This window comes from Jaculus jaculus, chromosome X, assembly GCF_020740685.1.
Source record: "Jaculus jaculus isolate mJacJac1 chromosome X, mJacJac1.mat.Y.cur, whole genome shotgun sequence".
Classification (NCBI taxonomy): domain Eukaryota; kingdom Metazoa; phylum Chordata; class Mammalia; order Rodentia; family Dipodidae; genus Jaculus; species Jaculus jaculus.
In genome coordinates this window covers 31,401,586-31,428,074 of record NC_059125.1, presented here as the reverse complement: position 1 = coordinate 31,428,074, position 26,489 = coordinate 31,401,586, and the positions used below count along the sequence as shown (strand labels likewise).

The 26,489-nt window shown below is 41.7% G+C and overlaps 1 protein-coding gene across 1 annotated transcript in view; it reads left to right on the top strand.

The window, feature by feature from the left end:
• Positions 1–26,489, top strand: part of Sms (spermine synthase) — a 66,378-nt gene that overhangs the window by 19,859 nt on the left and 20,030 nt on the right. Inside the window, exons 2-7 of the mRNA XM_045141026.1 lie at positions 12,903–13,023; positions 17,171–17,264; positions 17,757–17,821; positions 23,005–23,180; positions 23,855–24,009; positions 24,657–24,746. Of these exons, the coding sequence (XP_044996961.1) occupies positions 12,903–13,023; positions 17,171–17,264; positions 17,757–17,821; positions 23,005–23,180; positions 23,855–24,009; positions 24,657–24,746 (701 nt within the window). The remainder of the gene's footprint in view (positions 1–12,902; positions 13,024–17,170; positions 17,265–17,756; positions 17,822–23,004; positions 23,181–23,854; positions 24,010–24,656; positions 24,747–26,489) is intronic.

Sequence of the window (26,489 nt, the reverse complement as noted above, 5' to 3'; positions counted from 1 at the left end):
AAAAAACGGTAGACACATGCACCACTCTTTTGGTTTTTAACTTTTTTTGTTTATTTTTATTTATTTATTTGAGAGTGACAGACAGAAAAAGAGGCAGAGAGAGAGAATGGGTGCGCCAGGGCCTCCAGCCACTGCAAATGAACTCCAGACACATGTGCCCCCTTGTGCATCTGGCTAACATGGGTCCTGAGGAATCAAGCCTTGAACTGGGGTCCTTAGGCTTCACAGGCAAGTGCTTAACCACTAAGCCATCTCTCCAACCTGGTTATTAATTTTTTTAAAATATTTATTTATTCAGAGAGAGGCAGATAGAGATAGAAAGAATGGTAATTGGTGTGCCAGGGCCCCCAGCTACTGCAGTTGAACCCGACACATGCATCTTCTTGTGCATCTGGCTTACGTGGGTCTTGGGGAATCAAACTGTGGTCTTGTGGCATTGCAGGCAAGCACCTTAATGGCTAAGCCATCTCTCCAGCCTTATTTATTTATTTATTTATTTATTTTTGTCTTTCAAGGTAGGGTCTCACTCTAACTCAGGCTGACCTGGAGTCTCAGGGTGGCCTCAAACTCACAGCGATCCTACCTATGCCTCCCAAGGGCTGGGGTTAAAGATGCCCACCACACACCTGGATCAAGCCATATTTATTTTTGAGGTAGGGTTTCACTCTAACCCAGGCTGACCTGGAATTCACCATGTAGTCTCAGTCTGGCCTTGAACACTCAGCAATCCTGCCTCTGCCTCCCTTGTGCTGGGATTAAAAGTGTGTACCACCACACCCAGCTTGTACTTGCATTTTGACAGTGATTCCTTATATAAGGTCTGATGTTGCTTATGGTATCTTGTGGGTACTCAAAAACCCTTGTTGCAGTAGTTTGTATTTCAGCCCTTCAGATTAGGGGGTCTTATCCTGTACAACCAGTGGAAGTAGAGATATCAAGAGCCCAATGGTGATTTCAGACTTGTGATGGAAGTTTGTGAGCAGCAGCATAGGAGGCGAGGTCCAGCTGCATGTACAGATCTGGGCTTTAGCTATCTATCTGGAGTTGATGCTTAAGGTCAGAGGAATGAGCTTCTCAGAGTTGGGCTTATAAATGGATCTTTGATATAGAAAACCAGACAGGAATATGACATTTAAGCCTTGATTCCTGTCTTCCTTTATTTTGGCAATAGTGTATTTAATGTGGACCAGTTAATTGTCAAACAAAGAAAGTGCTGAACTGGAAATGAGGACATTGTGTTGTTCTTTAAACAAAAGATAGATTTTATCCAGGGATAGGCCGCTGTGTTTGGGTGCCCTTTGGAAGGTTCTTGGTAACATATTGGTTATAATACATCTTTCTTGCCCAGCCATTGAAATGAGTTTTCTAAGAACGTCTGCCAAATAACATTTTACTGGCTTAGTTTGGATTGCTATGTCCACTTGAAAGTGGTGTATTTATCTCTGAGACTTTGAGTCTGCTTTCATATTTCTTCTGGTTTGTAGACATTTATGATGTTGTTCTCCTACCTTGTTACCCCAAATTTGGCCATACTCTGATCCCAGGCTCTTATTTACCATGGGGAGAGTATTTAGTAGCTCTCATGGGATTGTATTATCTTCCCTACTCTGTCCTTTCTGCCTTGGGCCAACTGAATATTTTGGTTTTATGAGGTAGGGTTTCATTCTAGCCCAAGTTGACCTGAAATTCATGATGTAGTCTTAGGCTGGCCTTGAACTCATGGCAAACTTCCTATCTCTACCTCCCAAATGCTGGGATAAAGGCATGCGCTACCACCCCCCCCTTTTTTTTTTTTTTTTACAAAGGGGTTCATCATAGTAGTAATGGCTGGGGCTGCTAAGGTCCTGAGAGAGACAGAACAGTCCTTCACACCACATTTACTGTCAATCTCACACCAACATTGACACTGCTAGAGCAAAATCAGTTTTTTTTTTTTTTTGTCTTTTTATGGATACAGGATTCCGTGTAACTCATTCTGGAGTGAAACTTTCCATGTATAAACTTATGATCCTTTTGGCTCCACCTCCTGAGTAATTGGGGTTATAGGCATGCACTGGCCATGTCCAGTTTATGTGGAGTTCAAACCCAGGGCTTTGTGCATGCTAGGCAAGCACTTTACCAACTGAGCTATACCACCAGCCAGTTTGTTTGAACATGTTTACATGCTATGGACTAGACAGGCATGAAAGTTGAAGCTTCCTATAATTTCAAAGCATTTTCTGGGACGTTTCATGGGTTACCAGTGGTTTCAATTAGTAAAGAATTTAGACTTGTTTTTTTCCAAATAGGGTCTCACTCTAGCTCAGGCTGACCTGGAATTCACTATGTAGTAAGTATCAGGGTGGCCTCGAGTTCACAGCAATCTACCTCTGCCTCCCGGGTGCTGGAATTAAAGGTGTGGGCCACCACGCCCAGCTAGACTTAATTTTTTTTAAATTTTATTTATTTATTTATTTATTTATTTATTTGAGAGCGACAGACACAGAGAGAAAGACAGATAGAGGGAGAGAGAGAGAATGGGCCAGGGCTTCCAGCCTCTGCAAACGAACTCCAGACGCGTGTGCCCCCTTGTGCATCTGGCTAACGTGGGACCTGGGGAACCGAGCCTCGAACCAGGGTCCTTAGGCTTCACAGGCAAGCGCTTAACCGCTAAGCCATCTCTCCAGCCCATGGCTCTTACATTCTTTCAGTCACCTCTTCCACAGTGGATCCTGAGTCCTGGAAGGTGTGATAGAGATGTTTAGGTGCTGAGCACTCCTCTGTCACTTCTCAGTACCATGGTGCCTTCTGAGTCATTCCAGAGGTCACCACCATCTGAAAAGAGAAGCTTCTCTAACTAAACGTGAGAGTAATATATGGGTATGAACATTAGGAGAAGTGCTTATCGGGCAGTTTGATGAGCACAGTAGTCAGACACCAGCAGATATTACACCATGACTTTCAGAATCAGGCATGTATTCCCTCTGATGGAGCAGACCTCCAGTCCAAGTAGAGAGTGGTTGTTTTCCCCCATAACAGACATGCCATTATTGCACCCATTGGCTCATTTGGCCTGGGTGGCCAAATTTAAGGCTTGTAGTATCTACTGTTGAGTATCTTCACTGGCAATTTCTCTCTCTCTCCCATTGGAATGCATGCAGCATAGCTTTTTCCAGTTTTCTTTCAGCTGGTAAATTTAGACTGTTTTTGAGGCCTCTTTCCTCGATCATTTTGGTATGGATTCCCCCCCCCCTCAGGTAGGGTTCCCCTGTACCTCAGGCTGACCTGGAATTCACTATGTAGTCTCAGAGTGGCCTTCTTAGTAGTGGGGATAATACCCAGGGCCTCACATATGGTACAGCCACACTTTAACACTGAGATACACCTCCAGCCCTTTTTTACACCCTCTGTTTGTGGTTTAGATCAGTTATACATTGGAATTTCTCTGGAAGTTTTTTGTTTGTTTGTTTGTTTTTGTTTTTGTTTTGAGGTAGAGTTTCACTGTAGCTCAGGCTGACCAATTCATTATGTAGTCTCGGTGGCCTTGAACTCATGGTGATACTCCTACCTCTGCCTCCTGGAGATATGGGATTAAAGGTATGCGCCACCACACTGGCTTTTTGGAATTTCTCTGAAAGTTTTTAAGCATATTGATGTGGGCTGGAGAGATGGCTCAGCTGTTAAAGACACTTGCATGTAAAGTTTGACAATCCAGGTTTGATTCCCCAGTACACATGCAAAGCCAGATGCACAAAGTGGCACATGCATCTGGAGTCCTCTTGCAGAGGCAGGAGGCCCTGGTGTGCCCATTTTCTCTCTTTGTCCCTCTCTCAAAAAAAAAAAAAAATTAAAAATACTGATGCCTGGGTCCTACCCCCAAGATTTTTAAGTAATTAGTCTAGCAATTGGCATTGGTATTTTTTTTTTTGACTCCCCAGGTGATTATAATGTATAACTTAAGGGTTTTTTTTTTTAATTTGTTTTTGAGGCAGGGTCTCAATGTAGCCAGGCTGATCTGGAACACATTCTGTAGTTGCAAGCTGGTTTTGAATTTACAGTGATCTGTTTTTAACAAAATATTTTTTGAATCATTTTTACTTATTTACTTGACAGTGACAGAGAGATAGAGAGAGACAAAGAGGCAGATAGATAGAGAGAATGGGCGTGCCAGGGCTTCCAGCCACTGCAAACAAACTCCAGGTGTGTGTGTGTCCACTTGTGCATCTGGCTAACGTGGTCCTGGGGAATTGAGCCTTGAACCGGAGTCCTTAGGATCACAGGCAAGCACTTAACCACTAAGCCATCTCTCCAGCCCTACGGTAATCTTTCTGTTTCAGCCTCCAAGTGCTAGGATTAAAGGTTTACACCTTTAATACCTTTAATATTTACTGTTTTAGATGTTCTGGAAACTATGCAAAGGGAGACTAGTAAGGATTATGAATTCAACTAAATTCTTACTAATCCTACACCGGAGATCAAGATGACTAAACAAGCACACTACCACTTTAAAAACCAGTAGAGGGCTGGAGAGATGGCTTAGCGGTTAAGCGCTTGCCTGTGAAGCCTAAGGACCCCGGTTCGAGGCTCGGTTTCCCAGGTCCCACGTTAGCCAGATGCACAAGGGGTCGCACGCGTCTGGAGTTTGTTTGCAGAGGCTGGAAGCCCTTGCGTGCCCATTCCCTCTTTCTCCCTCTATCTGTCTTTCTCTCTGTGTCTGTCGCTCTCAAATAAATAAATAAATAAATAAATTAAAAAATATATATGTATTAAAAAAAAAAACAAACAGTGGAGCAGGGTGTGGCACAAGCCTTTAATCCCAGCACTCTGGGAGGCAGAGGTAGGAAGATCACTGTGAGTTCAAGGTCAGCCTGAGACTACAGAGTAAATTTCAGGTCAGCCTGGTTTAGATAGAGAGCGAGACCTTACCTTGAAAAACTAAACAAAAACGCCCCCCCCACCATGAGGCTCAGAAGTTTCAGTTTTTTTACATTAAACCTCTGGTTCTGGCAAAGAGAGACCAGGGAGTTGGTTTACCTCCAGTCCTCATTTCTGGGGTGTTCAGAGCCAGGGAGGAGCAGGGGTGACAGGGGAGGCTTGAAGTCAGTAAGAAGTGAAGTGGCTGGTAAACAAAATGAAATGATTGCAATAGCTTCCTGAAGACACCTTCCTGGCAGGACTGGCCCACTCATACATGATCGGGGACCAGGCACCACACAAACACTGGTCATACAAGTGAGTGAAAAATCTGCTTGCCAGAAATTCATTCAGAGTTGCCAAGTTTTATTTACTGAATTGGTGGGGAGGGGTATGCCCACAGTGTAGAAACAAATAACACTTCAAATTGGATTTCTTTTCTACCTTTTGGTCTTTAGCTTGAAACCTGCCCAGAGGACTTCTTTTAGCCCATATGGTGCCTTTGTGCTAATTGTGCCAGTGAGAAAAAGAGGATGGCTGCCATGCTGAGCTTGGCCTGTAGTCAAGGTTTTTGTATGGTCCAAGTGGCTGAGTTACCCCCACACACAGCTCAGTTTCCCATGCCAGGTCCCTGGTCACTGCCTGGGTTGTTCCCTTCATCAGCAGGGTGGATTTGTGTTGTTTTGTGAGAGGAACCTGATGACAGCTACACTACAGAAACCCATTGGTGTTCTTTTGTAATGAGTCTACTCTTGAGAGATCATTTACTAGGAGTGATGATTTTATAAGCCCTCAAAACAGAAAACATCTGGTGTAGTGGGGAAGGACTACAATTACGCAGTGGTTTTCACATTTAGTGTAACTTTGGCTGTGCTGGGTGTACTTTTCTCTCCTGCCCTGTACTGTTTAGTTACCTGCACAGTAGTAGGCTGACCCATCAGGCTTTGGTACCAGGCACAGATCGATACACACAGGTAGTTCATTTTCTCAATTTTGAAAATGAGAAACACTTGCTAGGGAGGTGGATTTTCAATCTTAAAGGCTGTAGTTCCTGAGATGTAATTCAGGCCTTCCCTTGTTAATTTCCTGAAAGAATTTCAGAAAAGCAAACCAAGCTAGTTTATTTCTGCCATATGAATTTCCCAAAGGCCCTGTGTTGTTAGGAGTGAATGAGAATTCAATGATCCATTGGGCTGTTGCTTATATTCCTTCCTCCTTACGTTGGGATGTGGAGTCTGTGCCCAGGATGTTGCTCTAATGTGGGACTTTTGTTTGGAACTGGCCTTAGTTCTGTCACTTTGGCTAGCAAATCACCTCCCCTTCTCCCTACTTCTTCTCCTCTTCTGTCTCTTTTTTTCCAAAAGATATTATTATTATTATTTTTTTTTGTTTTGCTTTGTTTTTTGAAGGTAGGGACTCCCTGTACCCCAAGCTGACTTGGAATTCACTATGTAGTCTCCGGGTGGCCTGAAACTCAAAGTGATTAGGATTAGTGATTCTGACTCTGGGGTGCTGGGATTAAAGGTGGATGCTACCACACCCAATTTACTTTTTCTTTTTTTGTTTTTCAAGGTAGGAGTTCAGTCTAGTCCAGATTTTGTTTTATTTTATTAATTTATTTATTTTATAGATTTTATTTTATTTTATTTATTTATTTTGATTTTTCAAGATAGTGTTTCGTTCTCATCCAGGCTGACCTGCAATTGACTTATGTAGACTTAGGATGGCCTTGAACTCACGGTGATCTTCCTACCTCTGCCTCTTGATTAAAGGGATTAAAGGTGTGTGCCACCATACCCAGCATTGTTATTTTATTTTTAAAATAATTTAAAACATATTTATTTGAGAGAGAGAGAGAGGGAGAGAATGGGCATGCCATGGCCTTTGGCCACTGCCAATGAACTCCAAATACATGTGTCACCTTGTGCAACTGTGTTCTCTATTCAGTTTCATTTACCTATGTGTCTGTATTTGTGCCATCACCATGCTGTTTTTGTTACTGTGGCTTTGTAATATAGCTTAAAATTAGGTATGGTGATACCACCAACCTTATTTTTGTTGCTCAGTATTGTTTTGGCTATTTGAGGTTTTTTTGTGATTCCACGTGAGTTTTAGGATTGATTTTTTTTTTTTCTATTTCTGTGAAGAATGCCATTGGAATTTTGAATGGGATTGCATTAAATGTGTAGATTGCTTTTGGTGAGATTGCCATTTTCACAATATTGATCTTCCAATCCAAGAATGTGGGATGTCTTTCTATGTCTTAGTGTCTTCTATAATTTCTCTTTTGAGTGATTTAAAGTTTTCATTATAGAGATCCTTCACTTCCTTGATTATGTTTATTCCAGGGTACTTTATTTTTTGAGACAATTGTGAATGGAAATGATTCCCTGATTTCATCCTTGAACACATAGTGCTTGAACTCACAGTGATCCTCTTAGCTCTGCCTCCCGAATGCTGGGATTAAAGTCATGGGCCATCACTCCTGGCTGATTTTCTAACTTTCTTTTGTATCTGTTCCTTTCCTTTCCTTTCCTTTCCTTTCCTTTCCTTTCCTTTCCTTTCCTTTCCTTTCCTTTCCCTTTCCCTTTCCCTTTCCCTTTCCCTTTCCCTTTCCCTTTCCCTTTCCCTTTCCCTTTCCCTTTCCCTTTCCCTTTCCCTTTCCCTTTCCCTTTCCCTTTCCCTTTCCCTTTCCCTTTCCCTTTCCCTTTCCTCCCTCCCTCCCTTCCTTCCTTCTTTTTTTTTTTTTTCCGAGGTAGGGTCTCACTCTAGCCCAAGCTGCCCTGGAATTCGCTATGTAGTCTCAGGGTGGCCTAGAACTCACATCAGTCCTCCTACATTGCCTCCCGGGTGCTGGGATTTAAGGTGTGTGCCACCATGCCCTGCTTTCTTTTTTAAAAATATTTAATTTTAATTCATTTATTTGAGAGAGAGGGGGGTGGGCACACCAGGGCCTCTAGCAGCTGCAGATGAACTCCAGATGCATGCACTACCCTGTGCATCTTGTTTATGTGGGTCCTGGAGAATGGAACTTGGGTCCTTTGGCATTGTAGGTAAGCACCTTAATAGCTAAGCCATCTCTCTAGCCCTCTAATTTCTTTTTTTCTTTCTTTTTAATTTTTTAAAGCCTTCTAGTTTTTTAATTCGGGCCCTAAAGCTATGAATTTCTCTCTTAGGATTGCCTTCATTGTGCCAGAAAGGTTTTGATATATTGTGTTATTATCACTTGATTCTATGAATTTTTTGATTTCCCTTTTGATTTCTTCAATAACCCATTCATCATTCAGTAGTATACTGTTTAGTTTCTATGATTTTGTGTATGCTGTAGAGTTTTTCTTGCTGTTGATTTGTGGTTTCATCTCATTGTATCTGATAGAGTTTAAGGAATTATTTTAATTTTCCTGTATTTGTTAAGATTTGCTTTGTGTCCTAATATATGCTCTATTTTAGAGAATATTTCTTGTGTTCCTGAAAAGAATGTGTGTTCTGCAGCATTTTGATGGAATATTCTGTAGATATTTGTTAGGTCCATTTGTTCCATGACATCATTTAATCCAGGTATCGCTCAATATATATATATATTTTTTTTTGCATGGATGACCTGTCAATTGATGAGAGTGGGATATTGAAGTCACCCACTAAAATGTGCTTGGTGTTATCTGTGACCTTAAGTCTAATAGTGTCTTTGTGATGAAATTTGGAACCCCTTATGTTAGGTGCATATATGTTAATGTCATCCCTCCTGTTGAATGATTTCTTTATTCAATATGAATTGACCTTCTTTATCTTTCCTCACTAATGTTTAAAGTCTATCCTGTCAGATATTAGGATAACAATACCTGCTTGTTTCTTTTTTATTTATTTATTTAATTTTTATTAACATTTTCCATGATTATAAAATATATCCCCTGGTTGCTTGTTTCTTATACATACTTGCTTGGAATACCATTTTCCATCCTTTTACCCTAAGGTAGTGCCTGTCTTTAGTGGAGAGGTGCATTTATTAGAGGCAACAAACAGAAGGATCCTGCTAATTATTTATTTATTTTTATTTTTATTTATTTACTTTTTCCGAGGTAGGGTCTCACTATCTCAGGCTGACCTGGAATTCACTATATAGTCTCAGGGTGGCCTCGAACTCACAGTGATCTTCCTACCTCTGCCTCCCAAGTGCTGGGATTAAAGGTGTGTGCCACCATTCCTGGCTTGATCCTGCCTTTTAGTTCAGTCCACAAGCTAGTGTCTTGTTTGGGGCATTAAGGCCATTGATGTTAACAGTTATTATTGAAAGGTGTGTATTTATTTTTGCCATTCTTCTAGTTTTGTAGTGCTTCCTGTTTTTCCTTTACTCTGTTGTATTAACTATTATTTTGAATATGGTTTATTTTTCTTTCCTCATGTGTGTGCTTTGCTTTCTTTTCAGTGTGAAGGATCCCTTCAAGTATTTTCTGTAGAGCTAGCTTAGTGGTCATATGTTTCTTTAGCCTTTTTTGTTGTGGAATTTCCGTATTTCTCTGTCAATCTAAATAGTTAGCTTTGCTGGATAAAGTAATCTTGGTTGACAGTTGTTATCTTTCCAAACTTGGAATAAATCATTCCAAGCCCTTCTGACTTTTAAAGTTTGTGTTCAGTAATTTGCTGTTGTCTTGATGTGCTTGCCTTTATGTGACTTGTGACTAACAATTTTCTATATATTTTCTGTGGTTTGTGTGTTTAGTAGATTAATTATTATTATTTTTTTAAAATATTTTTTTATTTGTATTTAATTGACAGAGAAAGAGTCAGATAGATAGAGAATGGGCGCGCCAGGGCCTCCAGCCACTGCAAACAAACTCCAGATGCGTGTGCCCCCTTGTGCATCTGGCTAACGTGGGTCCTGGGGAATTGAACCTGGGTCCTTTGGATTTGTAGGCAAATGCCTTAACCACTAAGCCATCCCTGTAGCACTAGTAGATTAATTATAATATGTCTAGGAGAGGTTCTTTCCAGGTTTTGTCTGTTCTAAAAGCTTTCTATATCTACGTTGGCATCTCTTTCCCTCTTTGTTGGAAATTTTCTTCTATGGTTTTTTTGAAAACACCTAATATGTCTTTGGAGTAAAATTCTTCTAGGATACCCTGATTTTTTAAAAAAGTGTTTTATTTTTATTTATTTGACAGAGAGAGAGAGAGAGAGAGAGAGAGAGAGAGAGGGAGGGAGGGAGGGAGGGAGGGAGGGAGATAGAGAAAGAATGGGCACACCAGGGCCTCCAGGCACTGCAAACGAACTCCATATGCATGCACTGTGTTGTGCATCTGGCTAACATGGGTCCTGGGGAATTGAACCTGGGTCCTTTGGCTTTGCAGGCAAACGGCTTAACTGCTAAACCATCCCTCTAGCCCTATACCCTGAATTTTTAAAAATTCTTTTTTTTAAATTTTTTATTTATTTATTTGAGAGCGACAGACACAGAGAGAAAGACAGATAGAGGGAGAGAGAGAGAATGGGCGCGCCAGGGCTTCCAGCCTCTGCAAACGAACTCCAGACACGTGCGCCCCCTTGTGCATCTGGCTAACGTGGGACCTAGGGAACCGAGCCTCGAACCGGGGTTCTTAGGCTTCACAGGCAAGCGCTTCACTGCTAAGCCATCTCTCCAGCCCTAAAAATTCTTTTTAAGAGTTTGAGAGAGAGAGGTGGAGAGAAAAGAGAAAGGGCATGCCAGGGCCTTCAGCTTCTGCAAACAAACTGCAGACACATGAGCCCCCTTGGGTGCATATGTGATATTACATGCTTGTGTCATTGTGCATCTGATGTATGTTGGACCTGGATATTTGAACATGAGTTCTTAGGCTTTGCAAGCAAGCATCTTAACCACTAAGCTCTCTCTTTTGTCCTATACCCTTAATTTTTATGTTTGTTCTCTTCAGTGTCTGAATGTCTTGAAATTCCCATTCATACCTCCCTAAGTCTTCTTGTTGGATTGTATTAGAACTGCTAACTTGTCTTCTAGTTTAGATACTATATTTTCAGGCTGGAGAGATGGCTTAGTGGTTAGAATGTTTGCCTGCAAAGCCAAAGGACCCAGGTTTTATTCTCTAGCACCCACATAAGCCAGATGCACAAGGTGGTACATGGATCTGGAGTTCATTTACAGTGGCTAAAGGCCATGGTGCGCTCATTCTCTCTCTCTCTCTCTTTCCTCTCCCTCCCTCTCTTTCTATCTCTCAAATATATCTCAAATATCTCTCACCATTCTATTGGTAATATTTTCTAGGGTTTTGTTTGTTTGTTTATTTTTTGAGGTCGGGTCTCACTCTAGCTCAGGCTGACCTGGAATTTACTATATAGTTTCAGGGTGGCCTCCAACTCATGGTAATCCTCCTACCTCTGCTAAGATTAAAGGCGTGCGTCACCACACTCAGCCTCCACTGCTCGTATTTCTGATTGTTTTTTCTTCAGTATTTGTAAATCCTGACTCATGTTTTGTATTGATCTCCTTGTTTTATTAATTTGGTTTTCTGTGTTCTCCTTTAGGAGTTTGTTTTCTTTCTATCTATCTTTCTTTTTTTTTATTTTATTAACAACTTCCATGATTATAAAAAATACCCCATGGTAATACCCTCCCTTCCCCCAATTTCCCCATTGAGATCCCATTCTCCATCATACCCCCTCCCCATCCCAATCAGTCTCTCTTATACTTTTGATGTCATGATCTTTTCCTCCTCTTATGATGGTCTCATGCAGGTAGTGTCAGGCACTGTGAGGTCATGGATATCCAGGCCATTTTGTGTTTGGGGGGAGCACGTTGTAAGGAGTCTTACCCTTCCTTTGGCTCTCACATTCTTTCCGCCACCGCTTCCACAATGCACCCTGAGCTTTGGAAGGTGTGATAGAGATATTGCAGTGCTGAGCACTCCTGTCACTTCTTTCCAGCACCATGACGCCTTCTGAGACATCCCAAGGTCACTGCCATCTGAAAAGAGAAGAATCTCTACCCAAAGTGAAAGTAGCATTAATAAGGAGTTTGTTTCCTTGAGACTACAGAGTGAGTTCCATGTTAGCCTTGGCTAGACTGTGAGAGCCTGCCTTGAAACTGACCCACCCAGCAAACCAAACCAAAACAAACAAAAACAAATAAATGAAACAAAAATCCAAATATTCTGGCTTTCAAGTGAACTGTGAAAAGAAAAGCCTTTTTTTTTTTTTTTTTGAGAGGGTCGTATTTTAGCCCATGTTGGTCAGGAACTCATTATGTGTGGCTGAAGGTGGCTTTAAACTCAAGGCAATCTTCCTGCCCCAGTCTCCAGAGTGCTGGGATTATAATCATAACCTACCATGTTTGTCCAGTTAAAGACACCAAGAGTTCTACTTTGGAGGATAAGGTGTGAGGTGGGGTAGGGTGGGAAAGAAGAAATAATCACAATAGAGCAGTTTTCTTATCTAACATGATTTCCACTATTTAGAATTATGATTCTGAATGTATCCTTTAATTTCTTTTTTTCCCCTATTATATAAACAACATACCTTTTTATACCACATCTAAAAAATAATTTTTTAAAAATATTTCATTTATTTATGAGATGGAGGCCAGGGGAAGAATGGGTGTCCCAGGGCCTCTAGCTACTGCAAACAAACATCAAAGGCATGCACCACCTTGTGCATCTGACTTACGTGGGTACAGGGAAATTGAATTTTGGGTCCTTTGGCTTCACAGACCAGTGCCTTAACCACAAAGCCATCTCCCCAGCCTTTACAATGAATTTTATTTTTTTTATGTTTTTTGTTTTTGAGGTAGGGTCTTACTCTAGCTTGGAATTCACTATGTAGTCTCAAGGTGCTCTCGAACTCACACTGATCCTCCTACCTCTGCCTCCCGAATGCTGGGATTGAAGGTGTATTAGGTGATGAGGATAGAACCCAGGGCCTCAGTCATGCTTAGCAGACACTATTCTACTGAGCTCCAGTCCTTAGCTTTCCTTCTGAATGTTTTTTTTTTTTCTGATCATTTTGCCTTCTTTACTATCTTCTAGCTGATGGTGAAACCATTCTAAAAGGCCTCCAGTCCATTTTCCAGGAGCAAGGGATGACGGAATCGGTGTATACCTGGCAGGATCATGGCTATTTAGCAACCTACACGAACAAAAATGGAAGGTAAGGCAGCCTCAAGGACTCTTGCTCAGATTCAAGATCCTAAAGATGGGACAAAGTAGGGGCTACAGTGGTGTCCAAGCACTTTTTCCACTTTGGCCATCTTGTAGGAGGGTCTTCAACACTTCTTAACCATAGCTATATGTCAGAATCATCTGGTAGAACTTTCACAAAATACTCGTGCTTGATTATCTCTCAACCCCAGAGAATGAGACCAGTGGGCCTGGGCTTCTGTATTTCATTAAAGCCCCAGTGATTCTTCTTTGTGGCCAGGACACAGACCCCAAGCAGCATAAGCAATGTGAAATGCTTTTACATTCTAAGAGTTTCTGCTGCAGTAAATCTGGGACAGGGTCCCACCCCCTTGCATTTCTGATAAAGCACTTGGATGTTGTTGCTGCTGGTTGGAGCTGCTGGTTGGTTTTTCGATGCAGGGTCTCACTGTAGCTCAGGCTAACGTGGAATTCACTATGTAATCTCAGGGTGGTCTCAAACTCATGCTGATCCTCCTACCTCTGTCCCCCAAAGTGCTGGGATTAAAAGTGTGTTTCACCACACCTGGCTTTTAAAATATTTTTACTTGACTCTCTCTCTTTCTCCCTCCTTCTTTCTTTCTGTCAAATAAATAAAAATATTTTTAAAAATGTTTTATTTTAGAGTGAGAGAAAGGTAGATAGAGAGAATGGGTGTGCTAGGGGCCCCACTGCAAAATATCTCCAGATGCATGTGCCACCTTGTGCATCTACCTTACTGTCCAGCACTCAGCGGTGAAGGCACTTACCTCTGAAGCCTAAGTCCCCATGTTTGATTCCCCAGTACCCAAATAAGCCAGATGCACAAGGTGGCACATACACCTTGACTTTGCAGAGGCTGGAGGCCCTGGCGTGCCCATTCTCTCTCACTTTGTCTTCATTGTTCTCTCACTTTCAAATAAATAAAAAAAAAGATTTGTAGGGCTAGAGAGATTGCTTAGTGGTTAAGGCATTTGCCTGCAAAGCCAAAGGACCCAGGTGCGATTTCTCAGGACCCAAGTAAGCTAGTTTCATAAGATGGCACATGCATCTGGAGTTTGTTTGCAGTGGCTGAAGGCCCTGGCGCACCCATTCTCTCCCTTCCCTCTCTTTGTGTGTCTGCCTCTTTCTTTTTTCTCTCTCTCAAAAAATAAAATTAAATTAAAATTAAAAAGATTTGTATAGAGATGATTCTGGGCTGGAGAGATAGCTTAGTGGTTGAGGTGCTTGCCTATGAAGCTTGTAACATCCCGGGTTCAATTCCCCAGTACCCATGTAAGCCAGATGCACAAGGTGGCACACATCTCTGAACTTTGTTTGCAGAGGCCTTGTATGCCCATTCTCTCTCTCCTTCTCTCATAAATAAATAAAATGTTTAAAAAATAGAGAGATGATCTACTACTCTTAGAGCACAGTAAAAGGAAGAATGGAAATCAGCCCAACTCAGAAAAACAAATACTACATGTTGTCTCTCATATAAGAAACTCAAGTTTAAAAATTACATAAAACGAGCGCATTTATATATGTGTATAGGTCAGGGAACTAGAAATATGTGTTATTTATTTAAAATTGTGAACTACTAGGTTTTTTTTTTAAGATTTTATTTTTATTTATTTATTTATTTATTAGATACAGAGAGAAGGAGAGGTAGAGAGAGAGAGAATGGGCACGCCAGGCCCCTAGCCACTGCAAACGAACTCGAGATGCATGTGCTAACATGTGCATCTGGCTTATGTGGGACCTGGAGAATCGAATCAAGGTCCTTTAGACTTTGCAGGGCTGTGCCTTAACCGCTAAGCCATCTCTCCACTCCCTTCCCCCCATTTTTTGTTTGTTTGTTTTTTTGAGGTAGGTCTAGCTCAGGCTGACCTGAAATTCACTATGTAGTCTCTAGTCTCAGGTTGGCCTTGAACTCACAGCGATCCTCCTTCCTCTGTCTCCTGAGTACTGAGATTAAAGGCATGTGCCACCATGCTCGGCCTACTATTTTTGATGGCTTTTATTAAATTCTGCCAATTGGTACAACTTATGGTTCTAGTTGCTCTATTACAATACAAAGTGATCACTTCTGTGATCATCCAGAGTCATCGGTGACAAAATGTAGTGAGACAAGACTTGAGGTGTTCATTCTTTTTTTTAATTATTATTTTTAATTTTTATTAGCATTTTCCATGAGGTATTCATTCTTAATAGTTGGTATTGTTTTTTAAATGGTTTTTGGAGGTAGGGTCTCCCTTTAGCTCAGGCTGACCTAGCATTTGCTCTGTAGTCTCAGGCTGGCCTCAGCAGTGCTGAGATAAAGGTATGAACCACCATGCCCTGCATATTTTCTTTTCTTTTTTTTTTTTTTTTTTGGTTTTTCGAGGTAGGGTCTCACTCTGGTCCAGGCTGACCTGGAATTAACTCTGTCATCTCAGGGTGACCTTGAACTCATGGCGATCCTCCTACCTCTGCCTCCTGAGTGCTGGGATTAAAGGCGTGCACCACCACGCCTGGCTCGGTACTGGGGTATTGAATCTTGGGTCTCAACTGCTAAGCCCTCTCTTCAGCCCCCAAATAAGTTTTTAAACTAAACATATTCCATTGCTGGGGAGATAGCTCATTGGTAAAGTGCTTGCTGTGTTTGGATCCCTAGCATTTATGTAAAAAAATAGGAGTGGTGGTTTAAATCCCTGTAATCCCAGCACAGAGGAGGCAGAGACAGGAGAAATCCCAGGGTTTCCCAGCTAGCTTGTCTAGTCCTGTTGCTGAGCCCTGGGTATAGTGAGTGACTGAGTAAGACACCAGACATTAGATCGCTATACACTGCTGCATACACATATGCCCACATGCATATGAACACACACACAACATATAAACTGTTCTTTTTAAATTTTATTTGGAAGAAAGAAAGAGAGTTCCTCTGAGTAGGTTAGCACCACGAGTGAACTTCAGATGCATGTGGGACATTGTGTGTCTTGCTTTACATGGGTTACTGAGGAATTAAGTCCAGGCCATCGGGCTTTGCAGTCAAGTGCCTTTAACCACTAAACCATCTCTCCAGTCCCAAATGTTAAGTATTTTGAACCTTGAAGCAAGCAAGGATGACAGTGTTCTGGCTTGAATTTTGAAGGTTACTGGGAAGACCCCAGTTTTGACCTTCCCTCACTTTCCTTCCTCCTGGCTAACTAAACCTGACAGAGCCACTGTTGCAGTTAGTTCCATGTTACTTGCAGAAAACACCTGACCAAGAGCAGCTTGTGAGAGAAAAGGGTTTATTTTGGCTTACAAGCTCAAGTGGAAGCTCCACGATGGGAGGGGGGGGGACAATAGCATGAGCAGAGGGTGGACATCACCTCCTGGCCAACATCAGATAGACAACAACAACAGGAGAGTGTACCAAACACTGGCAAGCAGAAACTGGCTATAATAGCCATAAGCCAGCCTCCAACAATACACTGCCTCCATGAGGCTCCAATTAACATTGCCACCAGCTGAGGACCTAGCATTTAGAAGTTTATGGGGGACAGCTGAATCAAACCACCACAGCCACCTGGGGAAACTTTTTAAAAGTCAAGTGCTTACCTGGTGTGTGTGAAGCCTAGGTTCAGTTGCCATTGTGCCCCCCCTCCCCTAAAGCTAGATTCACAGAACTTCTGACTCAATTTCTGAGCCCAAGAACCAAGAAACAGTATTGAAAACCATAGTGCTTGATGTTGCCCTGTAATTCTTCCACAAGGGCACCCCACTCCACCCTACCTCCCACCCCGCTACGCCACCCTGCCCTGAAAAGAAAGCTAAAGAAAGAGTTAACTCTCACTGAAGGAAAAAACCAGGTCTCTTTTCTTTTTTTTAATTTTTATTTATTTATTTGAGAGCAACAAACAGAGAGAGAAAGAGCAGATAGAGAGAGAGAATGGACGCGCCAGGGCCTCCAGCCACTGCAAATGAACTCCAGATGCGTGCGCCGTCTTGTGCATCTGGCTAACGTGGGACCTGGGGAACCGAGCCTCGAACCGGAACCGGGGTTCTTAGGCTTCACAGGCAAGCGCTTAACTGCTAAGCCATCTCTCCAGCCCAGGTCTCTTTTTTTAATTGAACCTCTCTTTGAAGTACTGTGATAACAATTTCTAACCTTAAAATTATGATTTCTTTTGTAGCTTCGCCAACTTGAGAATTTATCCACATGGATTGGTGTTGCTGGACCTCCAGAGTTATGACAGTGACATACAAAGCAAAGAAGAGACTGACAGTGTGGGTTTTCACCTTTCACTTACCTTTTCAAACAGTTTTCAGTGGTATTTCCTCTTATGTAAGGATTGCACAGTCTGCTGAGCTGAATGATTGTTGACTTCCCAGTAACACTTGCCTCCATGCCTGGGAGCAGTTTTAGAAACCATTCCTTAATGGGCTTTGGAAACATGATTGTCAGCTTTCCCTTAAATTTTCTGGGTACAAGACGTTCTACTTACTGGATGGATTGTAGCACGTTTATCAGATTTGTACCTGCAGTATCCTTTAGTCTTCCCCTTCCTAACTTTTCTCCTGCTAACTCAGACTGAGCTTAGGGGAGTCCCTTGACAGCGTGGTTATTGTGGGAATGTGGAATCTGGCCAGGCCTGAAGGTCCCTGTAGGGATGGAAGGGGCAGGTTTATGAGCCAAAATCACACAGCTGTTAGCCTGGCCTAAGTTAAGCTGTTCTGTGAAATGTATAAGTACATTAATTTCTCTTCTTTTCATTGTAGCTTTTGAACAAAATAGAAGAAAAAATGAAAGAACTGAATCAGGACAGTGCTGGGCGGGTGAAGCGGTAAGTCCATTTACTCATGAATGCCCTCCTTAAAATATTTTACTTGTTTATTTATTTGTTTGAGAGAGTGAGAAAGAGGCAGACAGAGAGAGAGAATGGGCACACCAGGGCCTCTAGCCGCTTTCAATGAACTCCAGACACATGTGCCAGCTTCTGCATCTTGATTATGTGGGTACTGGAGAAGTGAACCTGCGTCCTTTGGCTTTGCAGGTGAGTGCCTTAACTGCTATCTGTCCAGCTCCTTATATTTGTTTAATTGTCAAAATAACCAGTATGGCTAAGATAAAATGTATAAAAACAGATGGGTGGGGAGAGGCTAGACACAGTGAAATAGAAAGGAACTGTGTGGAGCAGAAAGTGAGGCAGAGACAGACATGGAGGGAATTTACCAAGGTCAAGTGTCATCATGGATGATCATAAGACTGGTTTTTCTACTTCATGGTGCTGTTTGCAGAAGAGGGAATCCTTAACTGGCAAGGGATAGGATGTTTAAGTACTTAATGACTCACACTGCTTAGTTTGATCAGCCCATAGGAAAGCTCCAGGGCAGATGTAAGATAAATAATGATTTACCCTTTCATGGGTAGGTAGAAAGAGAAGTCCCAGAGTACTGGAAAGAACCCACCTGGCTGCAAAACTAGACCATTTTTTGAAATATGAGCACACCAGCATTTTTTTTTTTGTAAGGGAGGGTTTTGCTACAGCCCACCAACTTAACTTTTTGTAAGGTAGGGTCTCACTCTAGCTCAGGCTGACCTAGAATTCACTCTGTATTCTCAGGTGGCCTCAAACTCACGGCAGCCCTCCTACTTCTGCCGCCTTAGTGCTGGGATTAAGGGCGGACACTACCACGCCTGGCCAACTTTTTTTTTTTTTTTAACCCTTATCCAAGTTCATTTTTGGAGAACTTGGCTATGTTGCTTCTCCACAGTCACATCACTTTCTGGACACCTCATCTTTCTTTTCTGCTTGCAGCTTTTCTTTATCCATCTTGAACTGAACAAATTCTGTCTTTATAGGAAAATGAATTGGCTCACTCTGATTTTTATCAGAGCTACTTCTAGAAGTAAGTAGTATTTCAGGGCTTCTGCATTCATGAGAACTCTTTTATCTCTGGAATGTTGTAAGGGAGACTGGTTAAGATTTAACTTTTTTTTTGTTTTTTTTATAAACTGTGAGCCTTATTTTTTGCTTGCCAAAGGTCTTTCTACTCCTTTTTAAAAACTAAAGAAGAAATGAGTGATAATTTGGAAATAAATTGGTATAGGCCCTTTGTCTTTGATTTCCAATGGACAAGGATTGTACTTTTTGGCTTAGAGACTGACACTGTTAGAGATGAAATCAGATAACTTGGTAACATTTGAAATTGCTGTTCCCTTTTGGGTAATGGATATTCAAAGTGAAGGTTTGAATAAGAAGCCATGGAATTTATCTGGAAATTTATATTCTATATTAGAATGAAAAGAAACAAGAATAGAAACACAAATTCAATTTCAGTTTTTAAGAAAAAGTCTTACAGTTTGCACAGTGCACTTGAAGCACCAGATATATTCTACTTGACCTTCTGTGAGCTTTGGATCCGGGAAGGTCAAAAAGCATTTTGTAGCCCACTACAGGGAACTGCACTTGATGATGGCTTGAGCATTCCTTAAGGTAATAGCTGCCACATTCTGGTCGAGACCCTCCTTCTTTGTCAGTCTTTAAAATGTACTATGTTGCCGTGGAGAAGAGATTCCTTCAACAACCAAGGCACTGTTGACCAGGTTGAGAATCAGCATTGTTTATTTCCAGTTGTTTTCAGTGCCTCTTTAGTACTGCCTAGTATTATCTGGCTATCAATCAGGGAAATTCCTGTCCTGAAATTCTTGACTTTGTGTTCTGTATTTGTAAGGATTTATTTTGTATGTGAAGGAATTTTCTAAGTGAGATTATTTAAGTCACTTATGCCACAGGTGTCTGGATTCCCTCCCTTCCTGCTGTACTAGTTACCATTTACCAGGGGTAGAAGAGGCTTCCTTTGATCCTGTTTGTGTCCTGGGGCTGTTTAGACTGAGCCTTCACCTTGTATAAGAAATATCCCTGGTTTATTGGAAAGCTGACTTTGTGAAAGATGAAGTGGCTAAATCCAGTGAGGGTTTGTGGTAACTTTGTCATTCCCAATGCAGTTTAGAGATATTAGCTTTTACTCCAAGGAAGTCTAGTTGGCTTATTCTGAGGAGAGAAAAGCAAAGGTAGTGTGTTCCAACACTGTGGTGTCTACAGCTGTTATGTACAGTCATTTTACTGTTGAACACGACTGTGAATACAATTCACATACTCTTTTCTTTTGCTTCCTGTGCAGTGTGTACTTAATTTCTTTGTGTTTGAGTTATATTTACCAAGCCTCTTTTGGTCTGTTTTCTCCTGTCACTTAGTGTCCTCTGCTGGTAGATTTTAATATATTCACCAAGCATTCGAATCAGTGGTAGGAGGATTGCCTTGAGTTTGAGGCCACCCAAAGAATACATAGTGAATTCCAGATCAGCCTGAGCTAGAGTGAGACCCTACCTCAATGCCCTCCAAACCCCTCCCCAAACCAAAAATAAACAAACCTTGATTGGTCTGGAGAGATGGGTCAGTGGTGAAGGTGCTCGATTGCCATGCCTTGGGTTCAGTTCTCTAGTACCCACACAATGCCAAATGCAACAGGTGGTGCATGCATCTGGAGTTTGTTTGGCGTGGTTGGAGGCCCTGACACCCTATTCTCTCTCCCTCTCTTGTTTGCAAATAACTAAATAAGTATTTTAAAAAGCTATTTGTTGTTGGATAATAATGTTGTCATTTTGCCAAAGGATTTATTTATTTATTTATTTATTTATGTTTTTGAGGTAGGGTCTCCCTCTAGCCTACGCTGACCTCAAACTCCCAGTGATCCTCCTACCTCAGCCTCCTGAGTGCTAGGATTAAAGATATGTGCCATCATACCTGGATAAATTGTCATTTTTCAGTTACTGTTATAATAATTTAGGTAAGAAGTTTCTACATGTCCAAGGTACAGAATTGTTGATAATTACTGTTTCTGTGGATCAAAACCACAGCCTGCTTAGTGGTGGCAAAGTGTGAAGACTGATTTGCAAATGGACAGAGGCCCAGCAGATCTCCCTGTAGCCCAGTGACCACATACTTTACATAGGAGCACAGATTATTTTGTGTTCTGAAGGAACACGTGTACTGTATGCCAGCCTGACACATCATGAGATAAGGTACATCTGCATGAAGGATGCTTGCAGAATGCCTGATCTTTACTCTTTAGGGACATCAAAAACCCCACCAGAAAGCAAAAATAATATTCTAAGTGAGATGAAGGTAAAAGAAGAAAAAAATCAAGAAAAATGCAGTGCATGGTCCTTTATGCCAAAGAACAGTTTTAAATGTCATAGCTAGGGCATTTTTTTTTTTAAATGATTCTATACTAGATTATGGGATTGCGTACATGGGAATTTATGGAACTGTGATAGTGTCCCTGTTGTTATGTAGGTTGTTAGGGATAAGTATTTTGTACAGTGTACATTTGTTCCTTTTTTTTTTGGAGGGGGTTTCGAGGTAGTGTTTCACTCTAGCTCAGGCTGACCTGGAATTCAGTATGGAGTCTCAGGGTGGCCTCGAACTCATGGCGATCCTCCTACCTCTGCCTCCCGAGTGCTGGGATTAAAGTCGTGTGCCACCATGCCCGGCTCTTTTTTTTTTTTTTTTTTAAGGTAGGGTTTCACTCAAGCCCAGGCTGATCTGACATTCATTCTGAATTCCCAGGCTGGTCTTGAACTCAGTGATCTTTTTACTTCTGCCTCTCAAGTGCTAGGATTAAAGGAATGTACCACCACACCCTGCTCATTTTTTTTTTTGAGGTGGGGGGTCTTGCTCTAGCCCAGGTGGGCCTGGAATTAACTATGTAGTCTCAGGGTGGCCTTGAACTCACAGTGACCACCTACCTTAGCCTCCCGAGTGCTGGGATTAAAGGTGTGTGCCAACATGCCTGGCCTTAAATTTATATTTTTTTATTAGGGAAAATTGAAAACATACAAGAAAGGGTTTTACAAGTCATGGCCTGGGGAGATGGCTCAGTGGCTTGCTGCAAGGATGAGGTCCTGAGTTTGCATCTCCAGTACCCAAATAAATGCTGGATGTGGCAGCTTGTGTCTATAATCCTAGCTTTGGTAAAGCAGAGACAGGGAGTCCCTGAAGCTTACTGGCTAGCTAGACTAGCTCAATTGGTGAGCTCGCGGTTCAATGAGTATCCTATCTCATTCATGCTCACACACATGCATGTGGATCTTCATGCTAATATAACCAAATATGCATATACACAAATGCACATCACACAAACACATGTAAAAAGACCCGAAGTAAACTTCTATGTGTAACAGTTGCTAGGTAGTAACTGTGTAAAAATCAAAAGCCCCGATGTATGGGGAGATGGCTCAGTAAACATGCTGCCCTGAACTGGAGCCCCCCCCACACACACACATGTAAAGCCAGATGCAAAGTAGCACATGTTTCTGTTATTCCAATATGACTATGGCAACAAGAAGAAGAATCTCAAGGCTTGCAGGTCAGCTAGACTGACTTTCCGTGTGGCAAAACAAAAGAGATCCTCTCTCCTTTTTAATGGTTTTTTGAGATAGGGTTTCTCTCTAGCCCAGGCTGACCTGGACTTCATTATGTAGTCTTAGGCTGGCCTGGAACCCACAAAGATCCTCCTACCTCTGCCTCTCGAGTGCTGGGATTAAAGGCGCAGTGAGAGACCCTATCTCAAACACAGTGGGAGGTGAGGACCAGTACAATGCACTGTGGCATGTATGTACCCACACCCACCCACGCAAAGATATAGACAAATATATGTCATACATAAACACAAATAAATAAATTGATAAAAGCAAGTGCCCAAACTTAGGGTTTATTTCTTTTATTTTCCTCTTTCGGTTTTTTGAGGTAGAGTCTTGCTTTAGCCAAGGCTGACCTGGAAGTCACTATATAGTCTCAGGTTGGCCTTGAAGTCATGAAGATCCTCCTACCTCTGTCTCCTGAGTGCTGGTGCGCCACACCAATCTTCCTTGTGTGTGTGTTCCTAAGGAGTTTGCCTGTAGCACATGGTCTTCTTTTGCCCAATGTTCTTTAAAGGCTCATTGCTGTCTCCTTCTTTTTAGTTTACCACCCATTGTTCGAGGAGGGGCCATTGACAGATACTGGCCCACTGCTGATGGGCGCCTGGTTGAGTATGACATCGATGAAGTGGTGTATGATGAAGATTCCCCTTATCAGAACATTAAAATTCTACACTCCAAGCAATTTGGAAATATTCTCATTCTCAGTGGGGATGTTAGTAAGTATTCCACCCTGCCCTGATTATGTAACAAGATGGTGGTGTGCTGGAAGAAGCGTTTTTTTCCTGAGAAATACCGCTGTCATGGATTTAGCCCAGGCTGACCTGGAATTCACTATATAGTCTCAGGGTGCTCTTGAACTCACAGGTGCTGGGATTAAAGGTGTATGCCACCATGCCCAGCTTTCTTAAAAATTATTTTGAAGCAGCTCCCAGATGTCTTACCATTTCACCTCTAAGACTTTCACTTCTTTTATTATTTTTATTTATTTACTAGAGAGGGAGGAAAAGAGAAAGAGACAGATAAGTTGAGAATGGGAATGCCAGGGCCTTTGGCTGCTGCAAACAAACTCCAGATGCATGTGCCATCTTAGCATCTGGCTTATGTGTGTTTTTAGGAATTGAATCTGGGTTCATTGCTTTTCAGGCAACTTCTAAGCCATCTCTCCAGCCATCTTTTAAACACATTCCTAAAGACTGGATTTTCTTCTCACTAACTTAGGTCCATTTGTCCTATATGTCAGATGAGCAGTGTTCATGAAAATGCTGCAATCCAAACAAAGAACCCTGTACATTACGAGCAGGTTTAAAGTTTGAAACTTTCCTCTAGGTTGGTGATGTCAGGTGGTTTATGTATTTGGATAGTCACCACTTGAATCTTTTTTCCTTCCCAGATTTGGCAGAGAGTGACCTGGCATATACTCGGGCCATCATGGGCAGCGGGAAAGAAGATTATACCGGCAAAGATGTCCTGATTCTGGGAGGTGGAGATGGGGGCATATTATGTGAAATAGTCAAACTGAAACCAAAGATGGTCACTATGGTAGAAATATCCTTTGCTGTATGAGCACAAACTTATTTTAAGCTTCCTTCATTTAGTGTTTCAAGACTCAAGGTACACATGTATTACAGAATACCATGAACAAACATTTCAATATAGGCTTTGTATGTGGCCACCAGTGCAGGAACAGAGCTCATAAACATAGTCACAGATGAGAGAGCAAGTGGGTTTGGTGCCCTGTCTGCTACTGCTGCTCAGTGGTTGTCAGAATGTCTTCCATAGCATTTCATAAGAGAGAAAAAAAATCTCATTCCACTTGAATATCCTTAGTGTGAAAATAAAATCACCAACACAACTTTTTACTTATGGTACTCATGTTAGATTTACAAATTTGTCTTAATCTCTTATTATTAGAGAAGTGTTACTAAGGGGATGGAGGGATAGATTAGTGGCTTAAAGGCACTTGATTGCAAAGCCTCACCACTTGGGTTTGATTTCTCATTACCTTTGTCAAGCCAGATGCACATTCTTTTGCACATCTGTCTGGAGTTCATTTGCAGTAGCAAGAGTCCCTTGGCATGCGAACACTCTCTCTCAAATAAATGCATACATAATAAAAAAAAGAAAAGTTAAAAGAAGTGTCAGTAGTTTAGTATTGTTTGGTACTTTCAAATTCTTCTTAACTTGTTTCATACATTGACCAAATGGTGATTGATGGATGTAAGAAATACATGCGAAGAACATGTGGTGACGTCTTAGACAATCTAAAAGGAGACTGCTATCAGGTAATTATGTTTTCCTGGTAGGTATCATGTATATATATAGTTTTTTTGAGGTAGGATCTTGCTGTAGTTCAGGCTGACTTAGAATTAACTATGAAGTCTCAGGGTGGCCTCAAAATCATGACGATCCTCCTACCTCTGCTTCTCAAATGTTGACATTAAAGGTGTGAGCCACCACACCTCGCTCCGCTGTAACATTTAAAAAAAAATTTTAAAATACTTCACTTACTTAGTTATTTATTTGTGAGTAGAGAGAGAGAGACATAAAGAGAGAAAGAGGGAAAGAGAATGGGTATGCCAGAGAAATGAACTCCAGATGCATGTGCTACTTTGTGCATCTGGCTTTATGTGGGTACTGGGGAATCAAATTTAGGTCATTAGGCATTGTAAGCAAGCACCTTAACCACTGAATCATCTCTCTAGCCTTCCATACCATTTATTTTATTTTTTTATTGTCATATTTTCATTGACAACTTCCGTAATTGTAAACAACATCCCATGGTAATTGCCTCCCTTCCCCATTTTCCCCTTTGAAACTCCATTCTCTATCATATCCCCTCCCCCTCTCAATTAGTTTCTCTTTTATTTTGATGTCATCATTTTTTCTTCCTATTATGATGGTCTTGTGTAGATACTGTCAGGCACTGCGAGGTCATGGATATCCAGGCCATTTTGTGTCTGGAGGAGCATGTTGTAAGGAGCTCTACCCTTCCTTTGGCTCTTACATTCTTTATGCTATGTTTTCCGCAATGGACCCTGAGCCTAGGATGTTGTGGTAGAGATATTTCAGTGTGGAGCTCCTCTGCACTTCTCAGTACCATGGTATCTTCTGAGTCATTCCAGGGTCACTGCCATCTGAAAAGAGAAGCTTCTCTAACCAAAAGTGAGAGTAGCATTAACATTAGGGTATGAACATTAAGAGAAGTGCTTACTGGGCAGTTTGATAAGCATAGTATATACATTTTTCCAGACATTAGCAGACGTTACACCTCTAGGACTCATGACTACCCCTGTTTTAAGTTTTCAGTATCAGGATGCATTCCCTCCCATAGAGCAGGCCTCCCATCAAATGCGAGGGTGGTTGGTTTCCCCCATAACAAACATGCCACTATTGCACCCATTTAGCCTCCCATAACATTTTTTTTTTTTTTCCGCAGTAGGGTCTCACTTGGGTTCAGGCTGACCTGGAATTCACTATGTAATCTCAGAGTGGCCTCGAACTTAAGTCAACTGATAATATACTTACATAAATTATTGCTGGTCTTGGTGGTGCACACATTTCATCCCACTTAGGGGCAGAGGTAGGAGGATTCCTGTGGGTTCTATGCCACCCTGAGACTATTTAGTGAATTCCAGTTTAGCCTAGGCTAGAGTGAGACTCTACCTCGACCCCCTCCCCCCAAAAAATGATTGGAACTTTTCCCTTTTTTTGTTGGTTTAGTTTTATTTATTTATTTGATAGTGACAGAAGGAGAAAGAGGCAGAGAAAGAGAGAGAGAGAGAGAAAATGGTCATGCCATGGCCTCTAGCCACTGCAAACAAACTCCAGATGTGTGTGTGACCCCTTGTGCTTATAGCTAATGTGGGTCCTGGGGAATTGAGCCTTAGGCTTCACAGGCAAGCGCTTAACTGTGAAGCCATCTCTCCAGCCCCCCTTTTTGTTTTTTTGAGGTAGGGGGGCACTGTAGCCTAGGCTGACCTAAATTTGGAATTCACTGTGTAGTGTCTGTATTTTGCCTTTTAAAA